Source organism: Vulpes vulpes, chromosome 2 (assembly GCF_048418805.1).
Source record: "Vulpes vulpes isolate BD-2025 chromosome 2, VulVul3, whole genome shotgun sequence".
Classification (NCBI taxonomy): domain Eukaryota; kingdom Metazoa; phylum Chordata; class Mammalia; order Carnivora; family Canidae; genus Vulpes; species Vulpes vulpes.
In genome coordinates, this window is record NC_132781.1 from 85,075,940 (window position 1) to 85,096,957 (window position 21,018).

General features: G+C 37.5%; 1 protein-coding gene across 6 annotated transcripts in view; it reads left to right on the plus strand.

The window, feature by feature from the left end:
• Positions 1–21,018, plus strand: part of ATP8A1 (ATPase phospholipid transporting 8A1) — a 223,950-nt gene that overhangs the window by 57,450 nt on the left and 145,482 nt on the right. For 2 of the 6 annotated variants that reach the window (XM_072749097.1, XM_072749099.1), the window contains exons 6-11: positions 1,522–1,562; positions 7,413–7,486; positions 13,733–13,802; positions 14,970–15,097; positions 19,057–19,168; positions 20,438–20,603. In XM_072749097.1, coding sequence (XP_072605198.1) covers positions 1,522–1,562; positions 7,413–7,486; positions 13,733–13,802; positions 14,970–15,097; positions 19,057–19,168; positions 20,438–20,603 — 591 coding nt within the window. Of the gene's footprint in view, positions 1–1,521; positions 1,563–7,412; positions 7,487–11,197; positions 11,272–13,732; positions 13,803–14,969; positions 15,098–19,056; positions 19,169–20,437; positions 20,604–21,018 lie in introns of all 6 variants that reach the window. The other 4 variants (XM_072749096.1, XM_072749098.1, XM_072749100.1 and 1 more) reach the window with 2 other exon arrangements.

Genomic DNA, 21,018 nt, shown 5'->3' on the forward strand with positions numbered 1-21,018 from the left:
CTGCTTCCTCTTTCCGCACGTCCCGGCCCTCTCCTGCTCCCAGAGCAACATCAAGGGCAGGTGTACTCCTGGGGTCAGATTGGCGAACCCCGCAGGCCTTAGGGTTCGGGTAGGGGACGTCGGATGGCTTCCCGACACCTGCACCTGCGATCCTCAACCCTAGGATGTGAGGTGTAAAGATCGGACCTTGAACTACTGCAGCTCTAGATGCTATACTGGAAACACTTTCCTGTTAGTGCTTCAGCTTGGAATTATTATTTTTTTAACCTAATGAAGCTGATTCCCCGAAACGCACCGCAGGATGTTCATTAGTGCACTTCGCTCATTTGGTTGACAAGCATCGCAGTGTCTTCTGCGGTGGGAGGTTTTATGGAGAGATGAATAAGGCACAGCGCTGTGCTCAGGGAATATGGAAACACAAAGAAGATTGCATTCATGTTAAAATAATGTATGCTGTGATACCGCAAGGCCAGTTGGTGCGAAATTAATGTTAGATTTGCTATTTAGTATTTTGGAGATTATTATTATGATGATGATTTACTTGAGGGTTCAGGCTTCACGTTTTCTGATATCAAAAAAAAAAAAAAAGAATCTGATGTTTTATACCTATAAATTAGTCATCCTGCAAAGATTTACTGAGTCGCTGCTTGGTGCCAGGGACCGTGCTGTTTCCAGGGAATATTGTATTAAACAGAGCAAATACTAGCTTTGCCCTCATGAAATTTGCTGTCAGGACAATTTGTCAACCAACATCGACTTACTCCTTTTCTTAAGTACTAAGTGCTGTGCTTTCTACCTCATGTTATTGCCTATATTGGTTTTCTTTTTTTCTTTTTTTTTATCTTTTAGTGTCTAGTGGTGTATTCAGTATTATGCCCCAGACAACTGGTAGGGAAGGAAAAAAGGTGTACCGAGCAACTCTTCAGCTGTGATGCAGAAATACAGCACCAGTCAAAGACCCCTCTAGAATAATTTAATAATAGGTTCTTTCATTTCTTCTTGGTAAACCAAATATGGAAACTTGCATTTTGTATTGTTCTGAAACTAAAGGTTGCAGATTCTTTATCTGTGTATGTGTTCAATTCTTACCAGCCAGTTTGAAATCTATTTCTCCTGTGATTGTAAATCCTTTTTTTTTTTTTTTAACATTGCTACTATTAGGGCTTCTGAGATGTTTTTTGAACTTGTCACTCCCTTTCACATCATTTTTATGGCTTTCTCCTCCTCCAGCCATGGCCTGTAATTCTTCTGTGTAGTGAAGAAAGCCTTTGTAGCTCCAGTGAGATGACCCTCTGCTAGTAATGTAATAATTTATTGTGGGATCCAAAATGTGCATTGGTCATTTCTAATTCTTTGTGTAATTTCATACATCTTTGCTGTCATAATTAATTTTTAGACCTGTAAAAATTGCTGCTACTCAGTGTTTTTGAGACTATCCATTTAAAATGGTTGTTTCTTCAGAAGCAGACTTTTGGTAAGTAGTAAAAATGTTGTTTAAAATGTCACCTTTTTTCTTTCCAGTTTTGAGAAATGGTGCTTGGGAAATTGTGCACTGGGAAAAGGTATGCATTGATTTTTCTTTTGTTCTAGAAGGGCATAGATATATGCACTCTAGTAGATGTAATTTTTGTATATAATATAAACAAATGTCAAGAATTCTAATATGAAAGCTATTTAGTAATTAAGGTTATAAACATACATGGAGACTTCAGTTATTCACTTCCATTTAATAGTTCTGCATTATACCAGAAAGACTTGAAAAGTAGTATTTAGAACTCTTTGTTTTTTCATAGTGTATTTTGAGTACTGTTTTCATAGATTTCATTTAACCATGGACTGTTTTCTGTTGAAACTTTTTTACTTTAATCATCTACTGTCCAAGTAAAAATAAAAATCGGAATTCTGATATTTCTTTTGCAAATTGGATTTCAAATTCATATATTATGACTACACTGCTAATTCCTTAAAAAAAAAAAAGCTTCCTAACTAAACATCATTTTCTAATGAGCTGGAAGTCAGTTTCGTAATATCAAGAGGTTAATAGGCTCACAGGACACGTAACGTGACACTCAGTGAGCCGAGTCGTAATTTAACAAGTGTTATCTGAGTGCTTTTCAGACCTCAGTTTCAAAAGGTAAGCAGTTGGTACCAGTTCTCCCTGAGTCCTGGAAGACCGTGACCTCTGGTCATTCACACCTGAATATTTGTGACTTGGTGAGACTTTGGGAGATAAGGCCACTCTACCCAAGGGGTTTTGTTTTCGGAGATTGCCGGGAACAGCGGAGGTGTGGCGCAGTCAGTGTTCCTCCCTCCAGGATTTCCTCGCAGGTTAAAGGCCATGCCCCTAATTCAGCCCTGAGATATCCGTAGTTACCTTGGGTCCCTGCAGGCGTAGGATTCCGTCTCCGGTAATTGCATTTTTGTTCATTTTAAATCAGTGGCCAGAACAAGAGATTGACATCTCCTTTTCTAGATATTTGGAAACTCACTACTCTCTCTCTCTCCGGTCTTGGACATAAAAGTAACAAAGAGGAAAATACCTCGAGCGTGCTCTCTTTATTTCCGTGACAGTCACTTCTCAGAGAAGCAAGCTAAAAAATGAGAATGCTCAAAGAACTGTTCCAAAAGAAATTTCTTCACTTACTGGATTTGTCAGGGTGATTAGCACAAACACATATCCTAATAAACTGATAATAGCGATTTCTTACCATCTTACCCAGAGTGCTTGTTCAAAAAATAAGCAGTCATGAAGTCAGGAGATAAGGATCCACAACTTCACTCTGAAGGTAACCTGTTAGAGTGGCTTATTTTCCTAATGTCATATACATATTTTATGAGTGGCTTACGTAACCTTATTTCATTATTTCAAGATTGAGGGGATTACTGTAACTTTTCCAATTTTTCACAGACAAAAAGTTACCAGCTCATGATTACTCCTAATGCTGGCGGTTTTCGTTGTCTAGGAGATGAGGCCGCACCTTACCTGCACATCCCGCTTTGAGAGACTCGGGGATAAAAATGAAAGTGTTGACAAAAGTCACCTGGCCAAAAAGAGCTGATGTTACTTAATAATGTGAATTAGATACTTAGAATTAATACTAGATGCTAGAATTAATAATTAGATACTAAACTTAATAAAAATTTGTTCAATGATGAATTTAAGATAAATATTCAAAAATTAACAGCATTCTTTTATCAAATTAGAAAATACAGTGAAAGGTCTCATTCCCTGTGGCATGTGAGATACTTATAAATGAATTTAAAATATGTATATGACCTTCGTAAAGAAAACATCAAAACTTTAGGTGTTCAAAATTCACAAAAAATGGCAAATATGTCATATACCTAGAAACTAAAAATACCAGTTGTTCCAAAGTATTGATATAATCCCAGGGAAATTATTATCTTTTCCTCAGAGTTGACTAAATTTTTCATCCTAATTTCAAAAATAAACAGTTGAGAAGATAGAATATTTTGGTACAGTTGAGAAAATAGAATATTTTGGGAAAATGAACGGTGTGCAAGGATGCATAAAATGGAGAGCAAAAGTTATTAAAATTGGTGTGGATCTGTTGCAAAAGTAGGCATCAACAGAGAGAGTAAAAATAGAAAGGAAGAAAAGGGGCTTAGGGCGCCCTAAAATAAAGCTCATTTAATGTGTGATAAAAGAGAGAAAATCATTAATAAAAGAATTATTTAATAAGCAATGTTAGGATGACAGATTTGCAGTTCCAAGAAATAGTGCAGTTGATAAAGTCACATCCCATGCTAAAATAAATTCCAACTGGCTTAAAGTCAAATGTTAAAACATTGGTTTTGAAAAACCTACAAATAGAATAAAGACTTTAATAACTATTTGGAGGAGAGCAAGATTTCAAGCTCTCTGGAATTTGATCATATAAAATTTAAGAGAATTATAGAACAAAAACTATCACAAATAAGTAGGCACCATATGGAAGATCATAGTTGTACCAAATATGACAAAAGATCGAAAATGTTATATAAATAGGAAATAAAAGTTGGGAGTAAGCAAGGAGATATAAAATAAGCAACCAGACTCAGTATAACCTAGTAATGAAAGTGGCAGATTTAAACCGTAGTGACGTCTCATTTGCCATACTTTACTTCCACATCAGAATTTTTGTTTTTATGGACTATTTCATTCATGTACTGTCATGGATTAGCAGTTTGGGTCTTCATGTTGAGAACCATAAAAGGGGGATTCTGGGAATTTATCCCAAGAAAATAATCATGAGGTGGGGGAAAATATTTGCACATGTATTAAAATGTTTACTATGACATTATTCATGGTAATGAAAAGTTAGACTATGTGGATATCCAACAACAGGGAAAGCATTTTTTTAAATTATGGCATTCTCCATTCTGGCACATTTTGTGATGTATAAAAGCTGTGATTTCAAATACTGCGGCATCACAGAGAAATTCTATACTATTCATTCAGCAAATATTTATGGAGTGCGTGTGCCAAGCAGTGAGCTCACTGCAGCAAGCAAGACCTACGAAGGCTCCTGTGTCACAAAGTCTACACATAGGTGGAAAGAACAGAGCCCTGTTCACCTAGACCTCCGCCAAGTACACCTGGGTTTCTGGAACGCTGAACCGGCAGGCGTGAAAGCAGGCTTGCCTGTTGGGTTCGCCAGATTGTGGGGCAAGTCTTTTCTTTAGCCTTTGTCGTCTTTTGTGCAATCCGAAATAAGATCGATAAACGGAAACCAAAAGCCTGATCCTCATGCCAAGGTAATATGATCAACCTTAGTGCAAGTGGGCCTTCGTTCAGGGCCCGCCTTCTTTGCTTTCCTGAATGTGCGGCTACTGCGGCTGCCTTTTAATGGTCCTCAGAGGACCTACAAATTTGCACAGCCGACATCCAGTTATTCACAGACGGGCAGACTTCAGCTCTCAGACATAATAGCTCATCCCTCCGGTGTTGCCCGGAAGCCTTTGCTCTGTTGGTTAAGGTTAAATTGCCAGTGTCTGGTTTTCAAAGAAAATACCGTGATTGCAAAGCCCCATACGAGGCACTGCATCTCTACTCTTGACATGTGAGCTACTGTCTTCACTGCCCTTACCACAAAGTCCGATTCTTCAAATTGAGATGCAGCTCAGACTGTTTCCAGGCTTTGGAGATAGTAGCAGGTGGAGAACTTAGGAGGAATCTTAGACTCCACCCAATGTCCTTGGCTTTATAGAGAAGCCTAGTAGAGTGGCGGGCTCTGTGCAGGTGTACCAGTCACTCTCTAACGTCGCTTTAATGCATGAAATTTCCACCATGAAATGTATTTCTTTGGATTAAGAATTTATATCTTCAAAAATTCCTTATTAAAAATGTAAATATGTCAGGGCCTACAACTGGGCAAAGATTTTTAAATCAGCCTATCATACTTTGATAATCCTCAGTTGTAGGTACTAGTGTCAGTGATTTGAGAAGGCTCAAGGTAGAAGCCTAAAGCCCTAAATAGTTCCTTAATGCCAATATTTGGGTAACTAAAACTCCTCTGTAGTGATGTTCCTAAAATGAGAACATGTGGTCGAGGAGTTTTTGCCATCTTGATCTTCTCTTCTGTTACTCTTACGTGCAAACCAGGCTGGAAGGGGTGAATGCCACATGAGGAGCTCAGAACCAAAAAAAGAAAGAGAGGTGCTTGGATATATTTCAGAAGTGATCTAAAACATGCGAATCCTACGCAGGGAGTGAGTAGGTTCCCTGCTCTCCTCCTACCACTGCAAGAACTACCTTAGCTCTCAGTGAGCCCTTGGTTTTCCCAGGCCATTGAAACAAGTAGGTGATACCTTCTAAGGTGCTAATAGTTGTTTTAGTCTTCAGTTTAATGACTGCAGGCCTTGCTTTTGCCTTAACAATGAATAAAGATGTGGGAAAGCAGAAGGATCAATTTAGGGATTTTTTTTTTAACTATCCAACTCTGACGCTATCATGTAGACAAATATTTCAATTTTCCGAAGTTTCTAGTCTAATTGGAGAACAAACATTAACACACAAGAGAAGATGAAAGAACATTTAAATGGGAGCCTGGGTCGCAGTCTCTAAATGCCCCAGTGGCCTTACGCTTCTTGATCTTGGGTGCTATCAGAGGAATGTGACAACACATGAAGGGGCCACATCACACCTATACTTGCTGGGTTGGTTGGTTGTTTTTTAATTTTCCAACTTGCCCTTTTTTGGGGAGGGGATGTTTGATGCCAAGGTCCCTCGAAATTTGTCAATTTCAAACCAGCCAGATTTCAGCTAGCATCTCTTTTGAATCAGAGCTTCCCTACCTGGGTAACCAGCATATATACCATAAATTAGAAGGCCCCCTCCAACCTTCCCTAATGGTTCCTCCCCCAGGTATATAAAGCAGACTACAGTGGGCTGTCTCTGAAATAATTTTTTTTTTGTTATGATTCCCACTGAAGACACCAGTGCTCTCCTTCCTCCCAATAAAATGTTATGTTAGGGTTCGGGGAAAAGTAGGAAGAGGAAAGAATAAAAAGACTCTAACAACAAAGAAGCCTTCTCTCGATTAAGGATTGAAATGGATTCGTAGGTTTATCTGGCTACTAAGAGCGAGGGCACTTTCCTGATTTAATGGGAGTGGTTATCAGTGTAATTTGGTCAAGTCCTTACTTAGTTGGGGTTATATCATTTGCTAAAAGTTCTGTGACAAGCCTGTCACCTGAATCCCTTCTAAAGGGTTTCTGGCCTTATCGTATCTTTAATTTGTCTTTAGGCCTTGCTCACAAAAATGCTACCAGATAGTAAAACCAGGAAAAGGTTAAGCTCTTTTGGCTTTTTTTTTTTTTTTTAATATAAGGGGTCATTTTAATATATTTACTTATGCAAAATCAGGCTTTGCAGAAAGTTAGGTAGAGGTTTGAGTGTAAGTAAGCTCTTCCTCCTACCATGATCTTAGGCAAATGAATTAGAAGCTGAGAATCATTTCTTCCTCTCTAAATTGTGAATTGTATATCACACCTATTTCATACAGTCATTGTGAGGAGTATTGATCAAATGTATAAAAGTTGTTTTTTCCAGCTGCATTGAGATTTCCTTAAACAAGGAAAAAATCTCATTGGGTAAATTCCTCCTTTTTATTTTTATGTCACAGAGAGAGAATATGAGAAGTTGAGATGTCAATTAAGTGGATAAAATGGATGAAATTATTAAGATAAGTCCTATAGTTGATAAAAACAAAGATACAGTGTTCATATTTTAAAGGACTGCCCCATCCTTGGCCTCACTCCTAGATAATTTTATGCCATGTTGTGAAGATAAGTGGTTCTTGTTTGCCAGTGACCATTTTTTACTGTATTCTATGCTTAAATACAGTGGGTTGTATATTTGTAACTATATTTCAATGCAGATAATTAACCGATTCCCAGTTTTCTTTCAGGTAAATGTTGGAGATATAGTTATAATAAAAGGCAAAGAGTATATACCTGCTGACACTGTACTTCTCTCATCAAGGTAGAGATACCTACTGATGCTCAAACAGTGTAGAGGATGGTTTCTCTACCCTGCATTGACCTTGTGATTTCTCCAAGGAAATAAGGAATAAACGAAGAATTTTAAACCTCTCTAATGATTTTGAATTAAACATTAAAAAAATATGATTGGACTTAATGGACTCTTTCATGCTTGCCATGTAGAATAAGTGATAGGTACCATACCGTGTAATTCAGAAATTATAATTACAGTTAGGAGTCTACCCTCTCCCTCTGGATATGTCCAGATCGTTTTCTGTGGACCACTAACTCCTAAGATTTCCTGTCATTTATTTTGTATAATACATGGATTGAGTTCTATTGATTTTACCTTGCAATCCTTGTTCATGATAAATTCCTTTATGATGCATTCGTATATCCCTCCAAAGTTCCTTGATCTTTATGGTGCATTAGTACAAGAGAATGGATGAATGATTTTTTTTTTTGTCATCATACCTTTTGAAATGCCATACTCTTCCAACAAAAAAATTAATTGCTTTCTTAAGTTCTTTCTACGACTGAATTTTAGATAATTTTTGTTTTATTCATATTTAAGATAGTCATGAATTAGTATTCAGAACATATGGCACTGTTACCCTTTAAAGAATGTGATTTTCAAATGGTTTGGGGTTTAAAAACTGTAAAACTAGTCCTAATATAAATTAAGAAAAATGTTTTTTAAGATCTTAGAGGTTGTTTATCATCATTTCCTTGGACAGTTTTATTTGTAAAATCCACATATAGTTATGGACAGTGTCCTTTTTTCAAAATCTGTTTAATCAGGTCGTTATTTAAAGTGATTGGATATGTAACAAGTTAGTGAAACTTAATGGAGCAAATAAGAGTTATCCAGATATTTATAGAAGTAAGCCTGTGGGTAGTTGAGTAACTGTGGGTAGCTTTGCTTTCATATTTTATAGTTGGGAGCTTTTTGTGTCACTTACCTATAGGTGTTGTTTTCAGAAAAATTAAAATTAATATGTTTTTAAATCAACCTTTCTGTTATTAGTTTCCTTTGCTTACAGCTTTGATCAGGGTAAGTTCTAAAACTGAAGTAGACATACTGGTCCACACATGGCTGGGAGAGAACAAGTTTAACAGTGAACTTACTGTCATTGTCTCACATCAGATACTAGAGAAAGCTTTGCTCAGGAGAAGACATTAAGCCAGGGTTCTTACCCATCCTGGTGTCATGATTTTGAACAAAATAGTAACCTCTCAGGCCTTGATTTCACGTCTTTTAAAGTGAGGAAGATGGAATAAATGACCAAACTCTAGTATCTTCTGATTCTCTTTTTTATTTAAATTCAGTAATCTTTTATTTAAGTTTTAAGAATGTCTAGCCAGCAGACCGATGTGCACTTACTTGGTGGTACTCAGTAAAAGTTTGATAAGTGTAGCAGATGACTGACCATCTGAATGTCATCTGATGAAGTTCAAAATGGTAGTAAAGCATTCTAGCAATTTAAGAAAGTAATGATGTTTTCCTGATTAATCTTATCATAGAGACCTAATTTATCATAGAGAGTATCATATATGCAAACCATGAATTACAGTATTTATTTTTTATATGCTCAAAAGTGTGAAGACAGTTGATTATATTGCCCTGACTTTATACTTAATTATGGATGGAAAGTTTTAAAAATATTTTTCATCTGTCTCTGTCCAACCTCAAGGTCTCCCAGAAAGCTTGATGCTCAAATTTCTTAAAGTTCAGAGCACTTTTCCAGGAGTTCTCAACATTAAAAAGATTCAGTGGTGACTTTTAGATAGTTGTAGTGTAGCTATACATATGGTCGATCAAAACAGTGTCTACATCTTTTTCTTTTTCAAGGTTTTATTTTTAAATAATCTCTACATCCAGTGTGGGGCTCAAATTCACAATCCAGAGATCAAGAGTCACACACCATCCACTGAGCCAGCTGGGTGCCCCAGTAGTTTCTGTATCCTAATATAGCATCCACAGAGATGAACTGGCTCCAAAGATGATTATTTTTAAAGACATTATCTGATTTCATTGCATTTAACTACTTAGTAGAATTCAAAGTATACAGGTTCTACAGTTACATATTTCTATCCCAGTGGCAAAATACCACTTTTCAGGGTGGTTTTCCCCGCCCCCCTCAAAAAGTTTTTTGCCTTACTCTTGTGAACCTACATTAGCCTTAAGAATTAGAGGTAGAGGGGATCCCTGGGTGGCGCAGTGGTTCGGCGCCTGCCTTTGGCCCAGGGCGCGATCCTGGAGCCCCGGGATCGAATCCCACATCGGGCTCCCGGCGCATGGAGCCTGCTTCTCCCGCTGCCTATGTCTCTACCTCTCTCTCTCTCTCTGTGACTATCATAAATAAATAATAATAATAATAAATAAAAAAAAAAGAAATAGAGGTAGAAGTTTTGGGATGCTTGGGTGGCTCAGTCGGTTACATGTCCCAAGATCTCAGCTCAGGTCTTAGGGTTGTGATTTTGAACCCCACGTTGGGCCCCATGCTGGGCATGGAGCCTACTTAACAAAAACGAACAGACAAACAAAAAAGAAATAGGAGTTTTGTCATCATTTAACAGAAAGCAGAATCTTGACTTCAAGTTTTATTTTTTGCCATTTAACTTGAGCTAATGCTAGGTCAGCGTTGAGATCCTTAAGGCCTCATCTAATACCTTCAGTATGCCACACTGTCCAAATAAGGACATGGTGACTTTTGCCTGTAGGTGAACACCTTTAACAGTAAGCATAAACAACAGTTTATAATATTTTAATTTCCAAATATTTTTCTATTATTAATTACTAAGAGTGCACCCTCTTTGAAGTAGTCTGAAATTAAAGCATGAACATGATTGAAAGTTAGTGTCTGATTGGTTATCACTTTGACATGAAGAAACTGAGGTTTTAGCGTATGACAAACAAATACATATATGAGTTGAGAAAGAATAAAATAGAGCTAAATGTCTCAAGTTGTTAATCCGAGTCCACACAGGTTCCTGGAACGCCTGTTTCACACCCTCTGAGAAACTTTCCCTGAGTTCAAAGGCTTACCCTTTGAAGACCAGGCATCACCAGGTCACCAAGACTTTTGTTAATTATTAAACAACTCAAAAGGCTGCAATTATGCCTTCTAACATCTTAAGATCTGTATCCTTATAGCTTTGCATTAAAGTTAATGATATATATGCAATTAACTTTGAAAATATTTTGGAATCAGAAAGTTTCTAATACTTTTCTTTTCTTGTATTGGGCAGGGGGGCGGCACCCAGAGGACTAGTATAGTATGCTTGGTTTTTCAAAAGCCTAAAACATGGTTTCCACGATTCTTTCCTTCTTGGCTGGGAGTAAACAGACAGTAGATGGCATGAGAGTGAGGAATTGGAGAAAGGAAAATTTATCAGATAAAGTAGCTCTCTCTTTAAAATTGTTTTTATTTGATAAGAGAGTCTTGTGACAAATCAAAAGTTTCCATGTTAAAAATTGAAAATTGGACTTAAAAGCAAATAATCCTTCACATTTTCTTGTGCCTTTAGACCTGATCAAAATAAATTTTGAAAAAATTGGCATTAGACATTTTTATTAACACGTATTATTTTCTATAATAATTTCAAACTTTCTGTCTCTTTTGTCCATTTGTTTGGTTTTTTTTCTTTTTTCTGTTTTTCATTTTTTTTTTTTTTTTTCGTTTTAATTATTTTAAACTGGGACCTGTAGGTGGCAGTAGGGGAAATAGTGAAAGTGACCAATGGGGAACATCTCCCAGCAGATCTCATCAGCCTGTCCTCAAGGTTAGAACCACTGAGTCATACAGGATGTGTGTATGTGGATCCTCACCCTACAACAGAGAACAATTATACCCAAAGATGGTTGAGTTCAACATCTCTTCCTTTAAAACACAAAATTTTTTATACTTCTTGGAGATAGACATTTTACTGATGTTTTAAAGGCCTTTTATGAATACAGTGTTGGATGCTGTTTGTCCCTCAAGTGGGCAGATTCAGCTCCTATTGTTATCAATAGGAGTCTGTGAGGCATGACTGTAAAGGCAGATTTTAATTTCCTCTACATCATTAACATATATTCGTATTGAACAACATGCCTAAATATGAAGGCGGAATCCAATACCTCTCCAGGATGCTCTTTTGATTGAACAGTGTGAAGCTTTTCATGAAATGAAGTAATTGAGAAATTTCGTGTTATTCATATATTCAAAATTTTCTATAAGTTCTGTAGAATCCCTTCAGCAATTATGACTCTAATTTGGGTTTATATAGGGTTTACAGAGGACCCCCTGCACCAAGCTGGATGTTGTACATTTTGTACCGCATGCTTTGGGATCGGTTTTTATCCCACTTATAATTCGTGACAAAGTGCATGTTACTGTAATAAAGTTCAGCTGTCCACTAGTGTCTGTATTGTGATGTGCATCTTGTTTCATTTTTCCACTTACTAATCAAAACGCCTGCTTTGCCTCTCTGTGGTTTGCATTTTGGATGTCAACGTAATTTGCTGAAATATTTATTATCCAGCATGATTCCCCATGTAAGACTTCTTGCTGCTTTTTCGTGCACTATTAAGCACTGCTTCAGTAACAGCTGTCTTAAGGGATTGAGAATGTTCTGAATTTGGATGCCTTTTATTTGCCCCGCTTCAAATAGAAGTTAGCCATTTGACTTTTTAACTTCCCAGCCATTTAAAGTCCTAGAAAAATTGCTTTGTCGAATAAGAAAAACCAGAATGTTATTCTTATTTTAACGTGAGAATGGCCTTGGATATATTGATCAGTAATATTTTAATGCATTTTACTGCCAAAATACAGAATCCACATCATTCAGTTAGCATTTGCTTCTCATTGTGCTTCTATATTCAGAAGATATGTTTTATAATTTCATAAACCATTTATGTTTCAAAGGTATACATAACATACAAATTAGCAGCAGTTACCAGAGCCAAATTACTACTGTGACAGTAATAAAAAGCCAAATGTTGAATAAGTGATAGCGTGAAAATATAAATATCGAAAAAATTCTCCAATTGGAATAAAAGCATCAGCCTTTATGGGAGGGAAAACAGAAAATCCATACAGTAAACTGAAGAACTTGCAAAGTTACTTTAAAAAAGAATCTGTAAAAAAATTAAAAAATAAGAAAATAAAAAGAATCTGTAAAATATTTGATCAGTGACCATGTTTCAGCCTTTTTCACAAACCTCAAGGCCACAAAACTAAGCTACTGGCCTATTTCTGAAACTTGGAATAGTGTGTTTTGCACATGTACAAATTGAAAGTTGATTAGAAGATTCCAGATGTTTGTAACTGACACATTTTTTTTTCCTAACTGTGAATACATATGTTAATCTGAGATTACATTCAGAGTTATGTGATATTAATTAGGCTTATTGTACAGCCAAGTGTTAATGAAATCGATATAACTTGAGAACACTTTTCCTTATACTTGAAGATCCTATTATACAAGTAGAAGGCAAATTCTCCTATCATTGTTGGGCATGTCAAGTCAGCTTATGAAGGACTTCCCGAAACCACTCTGGTGGATCTCCTGGGTTTAGGTCAAGGGATAGGATGGCCAACTTGGCTGGTTTTAGTGTTAGTGTTTTCTACCAGGAGAATCTCTCGAAGGACCTCAAGAAATAGAACAGAAGCAGGAAAAAAAACAAAACAAAAAATAGGAGGAGAAAAGTGGATATCCTCTTTCATTGTAAAATATGTTCATACGTTTTTTTTTTAAGTAGCCTTAAAATGTAAATATTATGACTCATATGATCCTATTCATCTTTTCTTAAAAGGTAGTAAATGCGAGTTTGCACAAGCAGCAATTGGAGTCCTCTAATCAAACACTTTCCTTAATCAATTTATACATGGGCTACAAGCATGAAATCTCACTTGATATTTTTGAGCTGGAGACAAATCTGGACACAAACTGCTTTACATTTCCGATGCCGTCTGTGTTGTGTCTGTATGGATGAGCAAATTTAGTATCCTATGACAAATCTAATCATTTTCATTATCCTGAAGATCAGTACTGATTGTGGTCAGGAAATTGCTTTTGGGTCCTTCTAGCTGAAAAGCAGATCCATGGGTTGTCCTACATGAGCAATTAGATTGAAAATCAAACTAGAGGGCTAGAGCTTTGTTTAGAACAAAAGGCTTCAGGGAATCTAGGCATTTAAATAAGTTATTATTATGCTTCCTTCCCCCACTAAATCTTTCTGCTTTTCAATTTTAAACAACAGTGAGCCCCAGGCCATGTGCTACATTGAGACTTCCAATTTAGATGGTGAAACAAACCTGAAAATTAGGCAGGTAAGATCTAATTCGGGTTTATATGATGTTTGCTGATTTGTTACATGAAATCAGGAGCTTTATTTCTGTTACTGTCTTGAAGTAATTCTATCTAATTGCAAATGCCTTTTCAATGAGCCACTATGAAGAGGTATCCTCAAGTATAATGGAAGACTCAGATTTATTTGCCTGATGAAATATGGTCCATCATCTAGATACTCTTTGTAATATTTTTAGTATTTTATGTAGTAGTAGCCAACAATCTGATAATAATAGTACTAATAGTTCTAAGTGCCTTGACATGGGGTCACCTGTTTATTGCCCCTATTTCCCTGGGCCAAATTATGATTTGGCTTTGCCGTATTGAAAAGACAGAGTTAAAAAAAAAAAAAATTAAAAAAATAAAAAAGAAAAAGAAAAGACAGATTTTGCATTGCTTGTTCTTAAAAGCTCACTAATCTCAGGGAATAGTTTTAGATTTCTCTGTTTGCTTCACCTACCATCCCTGATAGAAAGCAAAGATCATTTAAAGGGACTTCAAAAAAAATTAAAAAATAAAGGGACTAAACAAAACGTACTCTCTTGGGTTCTAGGTAAATGATGGAAATGACACGTGGGAAGGTTGGATGTGGGGGAAGCAGGTCACCCTAGCACCCAGACTCCACGTGCCCGGGGAAACAGGGGCCTGTCCACTTCCAGCTGGTCGAATCTATTTGGCCAGAGGGAAGAACTATTTTTGAGTTTTCCTTCTCTGTGGATTAGAAGAACAGAAGCATAATGACTCTTCTTTGGACGCAGATTCTATTTGTTTCGCATTCTCTTTTTTGAGATTCAGCAGACAGACTGTATAGTGCTAAATATTAATTCTATTTTTGGAAGCAAAAATAAAAGAAGACTTCAAAATAATCTTTGAAGACTTCAAAATATCTTTGCGGAAAAGTTTATAGTCTCAAATATGTGTTCAGACTTTCACAAAAGCTGCACTATGCTCAAGCAGAGAGGAAGGTATCCCCTTAAATATGATTTGGCAAAGAGTATTGTATAAGGGGGGAGCTTTGCTTATAAAATAGTGGGATCTCTTAGAGCTTCAGGCCTAGGTGAATTCAGAATCCCCTCTTCCTCCCTCCTGCCCTCCCACACACAATTCATTTAATATACTCTTTTGCGTATTTAAAAATTTCTAAACAGGGCTTACCAGCAACATCAGATATAAAAGACATTGACAGTTTGATGAGACTTTCTGGCAGAATTGAATGTGAAAGTCCAAACAGACATCTGTACGATTTTGTGGGAAACATCAGGCTTGATGGACACAGGTACGTAAAAGTGGTCTTCATAAAAACACAGTGTCCCAAAAAAAAAAAAAAAAAAAACAACACAGTGTCCCGGTGTATTGGTTAAGTGTTTTCCAAGCCTGAGAACGTATTATTTTCTCATGCTCTACGTGTGAATGCTCAAAACCTCTTTCTTAAGCAGCTCTATATTGCTTTCCACCAAGAGTCTTTTTGCAGAAACGTTAGCTCTCGACGCTACGCATGTGGTACAGCTGACAGCTTCCTCGGGATTCCTGACAAACGGACAGTTAGATGTTTACAGGGATATGCCAGGCTTCTGGCACATTGTGTAGTGGCTTATTTTTTGGCCAGAATACTTATGTTGTAGGCCTGTCTGCAATCTCCATGGTGCGGGTCCTTACCTGTGACCTATAGGTGCCTCAAGGAGTTCATCGTACTTGTACAAGACAAATTTCTTGTCTTCTCTGTATCATTTCATATACTCTTTTCTAGGCCATGTTATCATCTGTAGTTATTTTTGCCATTACCTGCTTCCTGCTCTTCTTCCCTTCCCACTTCTCTTTTCCTACCTTTTCCCCCTTTGATTCAACCAGTATTGAGCACCGAGTGGCCTAAGCTAGTTACAGGTGTACAGACTCCAATGAACAAAAGAGATAAATATACCTGCCCCGGTGAGCTTATTTTCTTGCAGTAAGAGAAAGGCAAACTGACAATAAAACGATAAATAAGAAAATTTTATACTGTTTGAAAATGATAAATGCTTTGGAAAAAGTAGCCCAGGAAAGGCAGACTGGGAGTCCTTGGGAGGGAATCACTCTGAGTTAGGATCCTTACAGTCTCATTCAGCAGGTAATAATTGAACAAGGTGAGTGGGAAGTGAGGACGTTAGCCATTTATATGTCTAGAGGGAGAGGATTCTAGACAGAAGGAATAGTCATTACAATTATTAGTTGTATTATTATTACATCATCTTAAAGTGGGGAAGAAGCACCTGGAGTAGTTACAGAATTTCAGGGAGGCCAGTATGGTTGGAGTGGAATCTCACCAAGACAGAGTAATAAAAGAAAGACCATGCAAGGCTTTGAAGGCCATTGTGTAGGGTGTTACTCTGAGTGGAATGGGGATCCTTTCAGGGGTTGGGGAGGGGGGATACCAGCAGTTCAGTTTTGAACTTATAAATTTGTGTCAGGGAGCCAGGTAAATATATAAGCCTGGAGTTTGGGATAGAGGTCTGGATCATGAGATAAATTTTGGGATAGTTGGCATAGATAATTAAAGCCATGGACGTGGAAAAAATCACTGAGGATGAAAGGGGATGGATAGAAAGGTGAGGAGTCCCAAGGACTGTCCTTGGACTGCAAAATTAAGGCTGGGAAAAGAGGAGGGACCAGCAAAAGAAACCCAAACTGGGTTGGTCTGGAAGGAAGCTGAGATAGGGTGAAGAAACTCTACCAAGGCGGAGGAAGTGACTAAAGTGGGTCAGATGTTGCTGCTGGTCAAGTGCAATGAGGCTGAGAATGAACAGTTGGATTTAGCAAAGTAGAAATCCTTGAGCTTGGTTAGAACAGGTGGAGCCTGAATGAGTGGATCTGAGATAGTGGAAGGAGTTGAAAATATGGGGTGTAGACAGATTGTCCAGGAAGCTTTGTTGCAAAAGGGAGCAGAAATGGAGCAGAACCTGGCAGGAAGGGTGGGGTCTTTCCTATCTCCCTCTTCTTCCTCTTGTGCTCCCTTCCCTTCTCCCTATCTCCCCTGCCTCACCCTAGAGGCCCGCTCAGTGCACTAGATCATCCCACCAGCCTGAGGGAGATGATCAGCGGCCTCATTGTTTTGTAATTGCATTACTCCAGTATTTGAAGTCTAAAGGACATTTGAAAGAGACCCTAAACTGTCATCCTCCGTTCAGATCCACCGAAAGCTTTCCTGTAATTTGTGAAGTAATTATATATTGTTTTAAAATTTGCACAGAGTGACCTCACAGAGTGAACATATGGTTGTAGACTAATAATAGAGTTGGCCATGTGTATAAGTAATGTTTCTGTAGTCTGACATTCCTAACTGGCCAGCTTCCATCTCTTATCGGTTCCCCATCAAAATCAATGCCAAGCAAATCCATGCAAAGAGAAGCTTTGTATTATAGCGCCAAGATTTAGGGTACAGGGTACAGGTAGAATGTATATAATATGCTTTAAAATATACGAAAGGTGGAAACAGATACCTTTGTATTTGTAGCACATTTAACTTTTACAGTGATTACCCAGAGCTCTTGGAGCCCCTCGGTTTGGAATGAGCGGACTTTGATTCTGTTATTAAGGATGAGAGTCATTGTCTAATGCCAGAAGTTTTGGGATTCCAACTCTGATGATATCTAATAACTAACTCTTGTTGAGTCTTTGTAATTGAAAAGGGGTTTTTTTGGTTTTTTGTTTTTGTTCTTTGTTTTTCGTTTTTTTTTTTTTTTTTTTTTTTTTTTTTTTGCTTTTGATGAGCCTGTATCTAATTCCAATCTATCCACACCACAAATGCTGAGATGACAGTTGTCCTACCCTGTTGTATATGTGAGGAACACTTGGCCCATGTGTACCCCAGAGCATAGTCTAGCAGCTTCCCAAGAATTTCTTGGAAATGTGTTTTAGGCCTCAGGTCCTCTCCCAGCTCTGAAGTGCGCCGCAAATCTTGAGGTATACACAAGAGGGGTTCTTCTCCAGACGGGTCTGAAAGGCATCCCGTTGTGCAGAAAGAATAAAAATTATAGGATTATAGACACTGTGTTCTTTTTCTAAGTTGGCATACACCATTTCCAGAGGGCTTAAGTGGAGGCCTTCAGGTGCTGTTATGACCCACACATCTGAATTGATTTCACCTGAGCCAGTTGACATTCGTGTACTTCCTGAAAGAAGATCCGAGGTCCAAGCCTCTGCTAGCTCTAGACACCTACCAGACCTAAACGCCCATCAGAAATGAAAGATTCAACCTCACCTTGCCTCTACGGCCAAAGAGTTCTGAAGACTTTTCTTAGGAAAATAGTTTCCTTCTTTTTACAGAAGTTTGTTTTTTTTTTTTTAATATATTTTTCTTTATACTTGACATTTCTTTCTTGCTCTTTTTTTTTTCACTGAAGTAAAGACATACTAATAGGAATCCTTGAGCCATTATATTTTGTGTAGTACATTTCCGTCAAGAATCCCGCTATGTCTGTGATAGCTTGTATCTTTCAGATGTCTCTGCATGAAGCTGTGTCAACCGACAGCCTACCGTAATGGTAGCTTTACCAAGAACCCACAAAAGACCCAACTTGGCCTTTATTCTTGAAAAAAATGTGGTTTAAAGGATTTGAGGATTATATGGAATAGATAATCCTCAATCTGCTGTCATTTCTGAGGAATGGTTAAGATTTGTTAGATGCTTACCATTTACTGGATACTTACATTTCTTGGAGAATTGATATCCAAATACAATAAATTCCCATACAGATTTTAAATACAGGGACTTCTCTCTGTGGGGCAGGGATGGCAACAGGAATGTATGATGAGATCTGTGTATTTACCTTGCCTTGTCTATATTTTGAACCTTTATCATGCACCAAGCTATTTTTAATTAGCTGTGGGAGGGGGAGCATATCCCTTAATCTTACCACTTCCAAACATCTCAGAAACCTAAACAGACTAAATCAGGAAAAGTCTTAAATAGGTTTGACAATTAGCCTCTGAATTCCAAAACATTGCCTACTATCTTGGATAGTGAAGTTGTAGGAAATGGCTGATTTGGTACTAAGGAGAAGCAACTGAAATGCTTCCTTCCAGCTGTCCTCGTGTTAGAAAATTCTTTACTGGTAGGAAAATTTCTTCTTTTCTAAAAATAAAGTAAATGTGAGAAGGGCTATTTTAATAGCAGAACCTCCGTGGAAACTATGTAGTAGCTATAGAATTCTTAAGCGTTTTAAAAAATGTTGTTTCTAATGTCAACATCATCTGTCATAGCACTGTCCCCCTGGGAGCAGATCAGATTCTTCTTCGAGGCGCCCAGTTGAGAAATACACAGTGGGTTCATGGAATAGTTGTCTACACTGGACATGACACCAAACTGATGCAGGTGGGATTTTTATCTATGAAAACCTTTTGGACCTATTCTCTTGAAAATGTGCTATTTGTAGCTCTCTGTGCAATAATCCCAAACATAGCAGACCATCTGTCACAGATTCCTGAGCCCCACTCTGTACATTCAGAATCTCGTTCTTCGGCGTGTGGGGCTATACAGTGGCTCATGCACACGGGAATCCTGGGGAGTTCATCAGAGATCAGCGGCGCGTGAACTCTTCCTGATTTTATGTATCGGTTCCCCGGCAGCATTTAGTAGCTGTTGAAGCGATTGGTACTAGCTGTCTACCTAATGATGAGTGCTCTGCATTAAAGTACTTGTCTTATAATTTTACTCTAATGCAGTGATCAAGTTTTACAACTGTTTTCCTTTTTTTTTTCATAAAATTAAGAATTTGTGAGTCAAGTGTTGACCCTTTTTTGGTATCCTTGTTATGTTCAGCTATTTTCAATCAGCTTTGGTCTTAGCCCTTGTAATGTTTTCACGTGGCCTATGGATGCTTCTTCTCTCAGTTATAACATCGTTGAGTGTTCAGTGGGTAGATGCACAGGCGAAGAACTATTTTAAGATACTACAGGAAAATCTGTTTCAAGGTCTGATAACTTTGTAAACTGTAAAGCCGCAGAGACGTTATCAACAGGCAATCCTTTTAAGGATTCCACCCTAACCATGATGCTTCCACCCGTCACCATTCTATAAATTTTGTAAACCATTATTTTATACCTGAGGAAACTTACTTCTGTTGTTCTTTATAGCCAAGACTACTTAGATTGTTGCTACGTTCGGTAGAACAGTCAGGGATGCCACCAGAAATCTGGAAACCAGACATCCTTTCACTGTGGCCTTCCTGCTTTGGAACGTTCCGGTCTCTGGTTCTGGGCACATCGGCCACCATCTCTGGCTTTCTTCCTGAGCTGAGATGCTCCGTGCCTCTAGTCTACCCTACTTGCTAAAGTAGTGATGCACACTGTTCATCTGCCCTGCCATGATGCAGAAGTTATATCTGTAAGAGGAATATTATTTCCTCCTCTTAGAAAAAGGCCTTGGTGGTATAGTGGCCTTTAGGGAAAAAAAGATGATTAACATTTGACAGCTTATTAAGTCTGTGGAATTTTTTTCTCTGTATAATTTTTAGGCATCTACCCATGTCTAAATAGATTTTGAGCTGTGACTTACTTTGTCATCTTCACCAAAATACCGAATATACATTACTAAAACCAATTTGTACACATTTTTTATTGCTCATCTTGTTTCTTTTTACAGAATTCAACAAGTCCACCACTTAAACTCTCAAACGTGGAACGGATTACAAATGTACAAATTTTGATTTTATTTTGTATCTTAATTGCCATGTCTCTCATCTGTTCTGTGGGCTCAGCCATTTGGAATCGGAGGCATTCTGGAAAGGACTGGTATCTCAACCTAAACTGTAAGTATTAAAGTGCCTGTTACATTTATTTTTTCTTTCGTTAAACCACATTTTTGTTTCACGGCTGATGGGATTTCCTATAATTCCTAAAAAGAAAACCTTGTTGCCAAGATAACTGGGCATTTAATTTTTATTTTTCAGTGCAATTTCCAGTAAAAGTAAACTGTTAGTCTCTAAAATTTCAGGATCCTTAAAAATACAATGATCACTCTATAGTAGTAGAAAATGTTTATTGATTTTATTTTTATGAATGTTATTCATTCTTTTTTATTGTTTTTTTTTAATGTTATTCATTCTTTAAAAATATTTTAACACAGGTGGTTAGATAGCTACCTGGTAAAGAAAGCAGATTGATTATAGTAAAAGCACCAGAAGTAGAGCACATGCTTGTAAAATGTATAAATTGAATGTACTG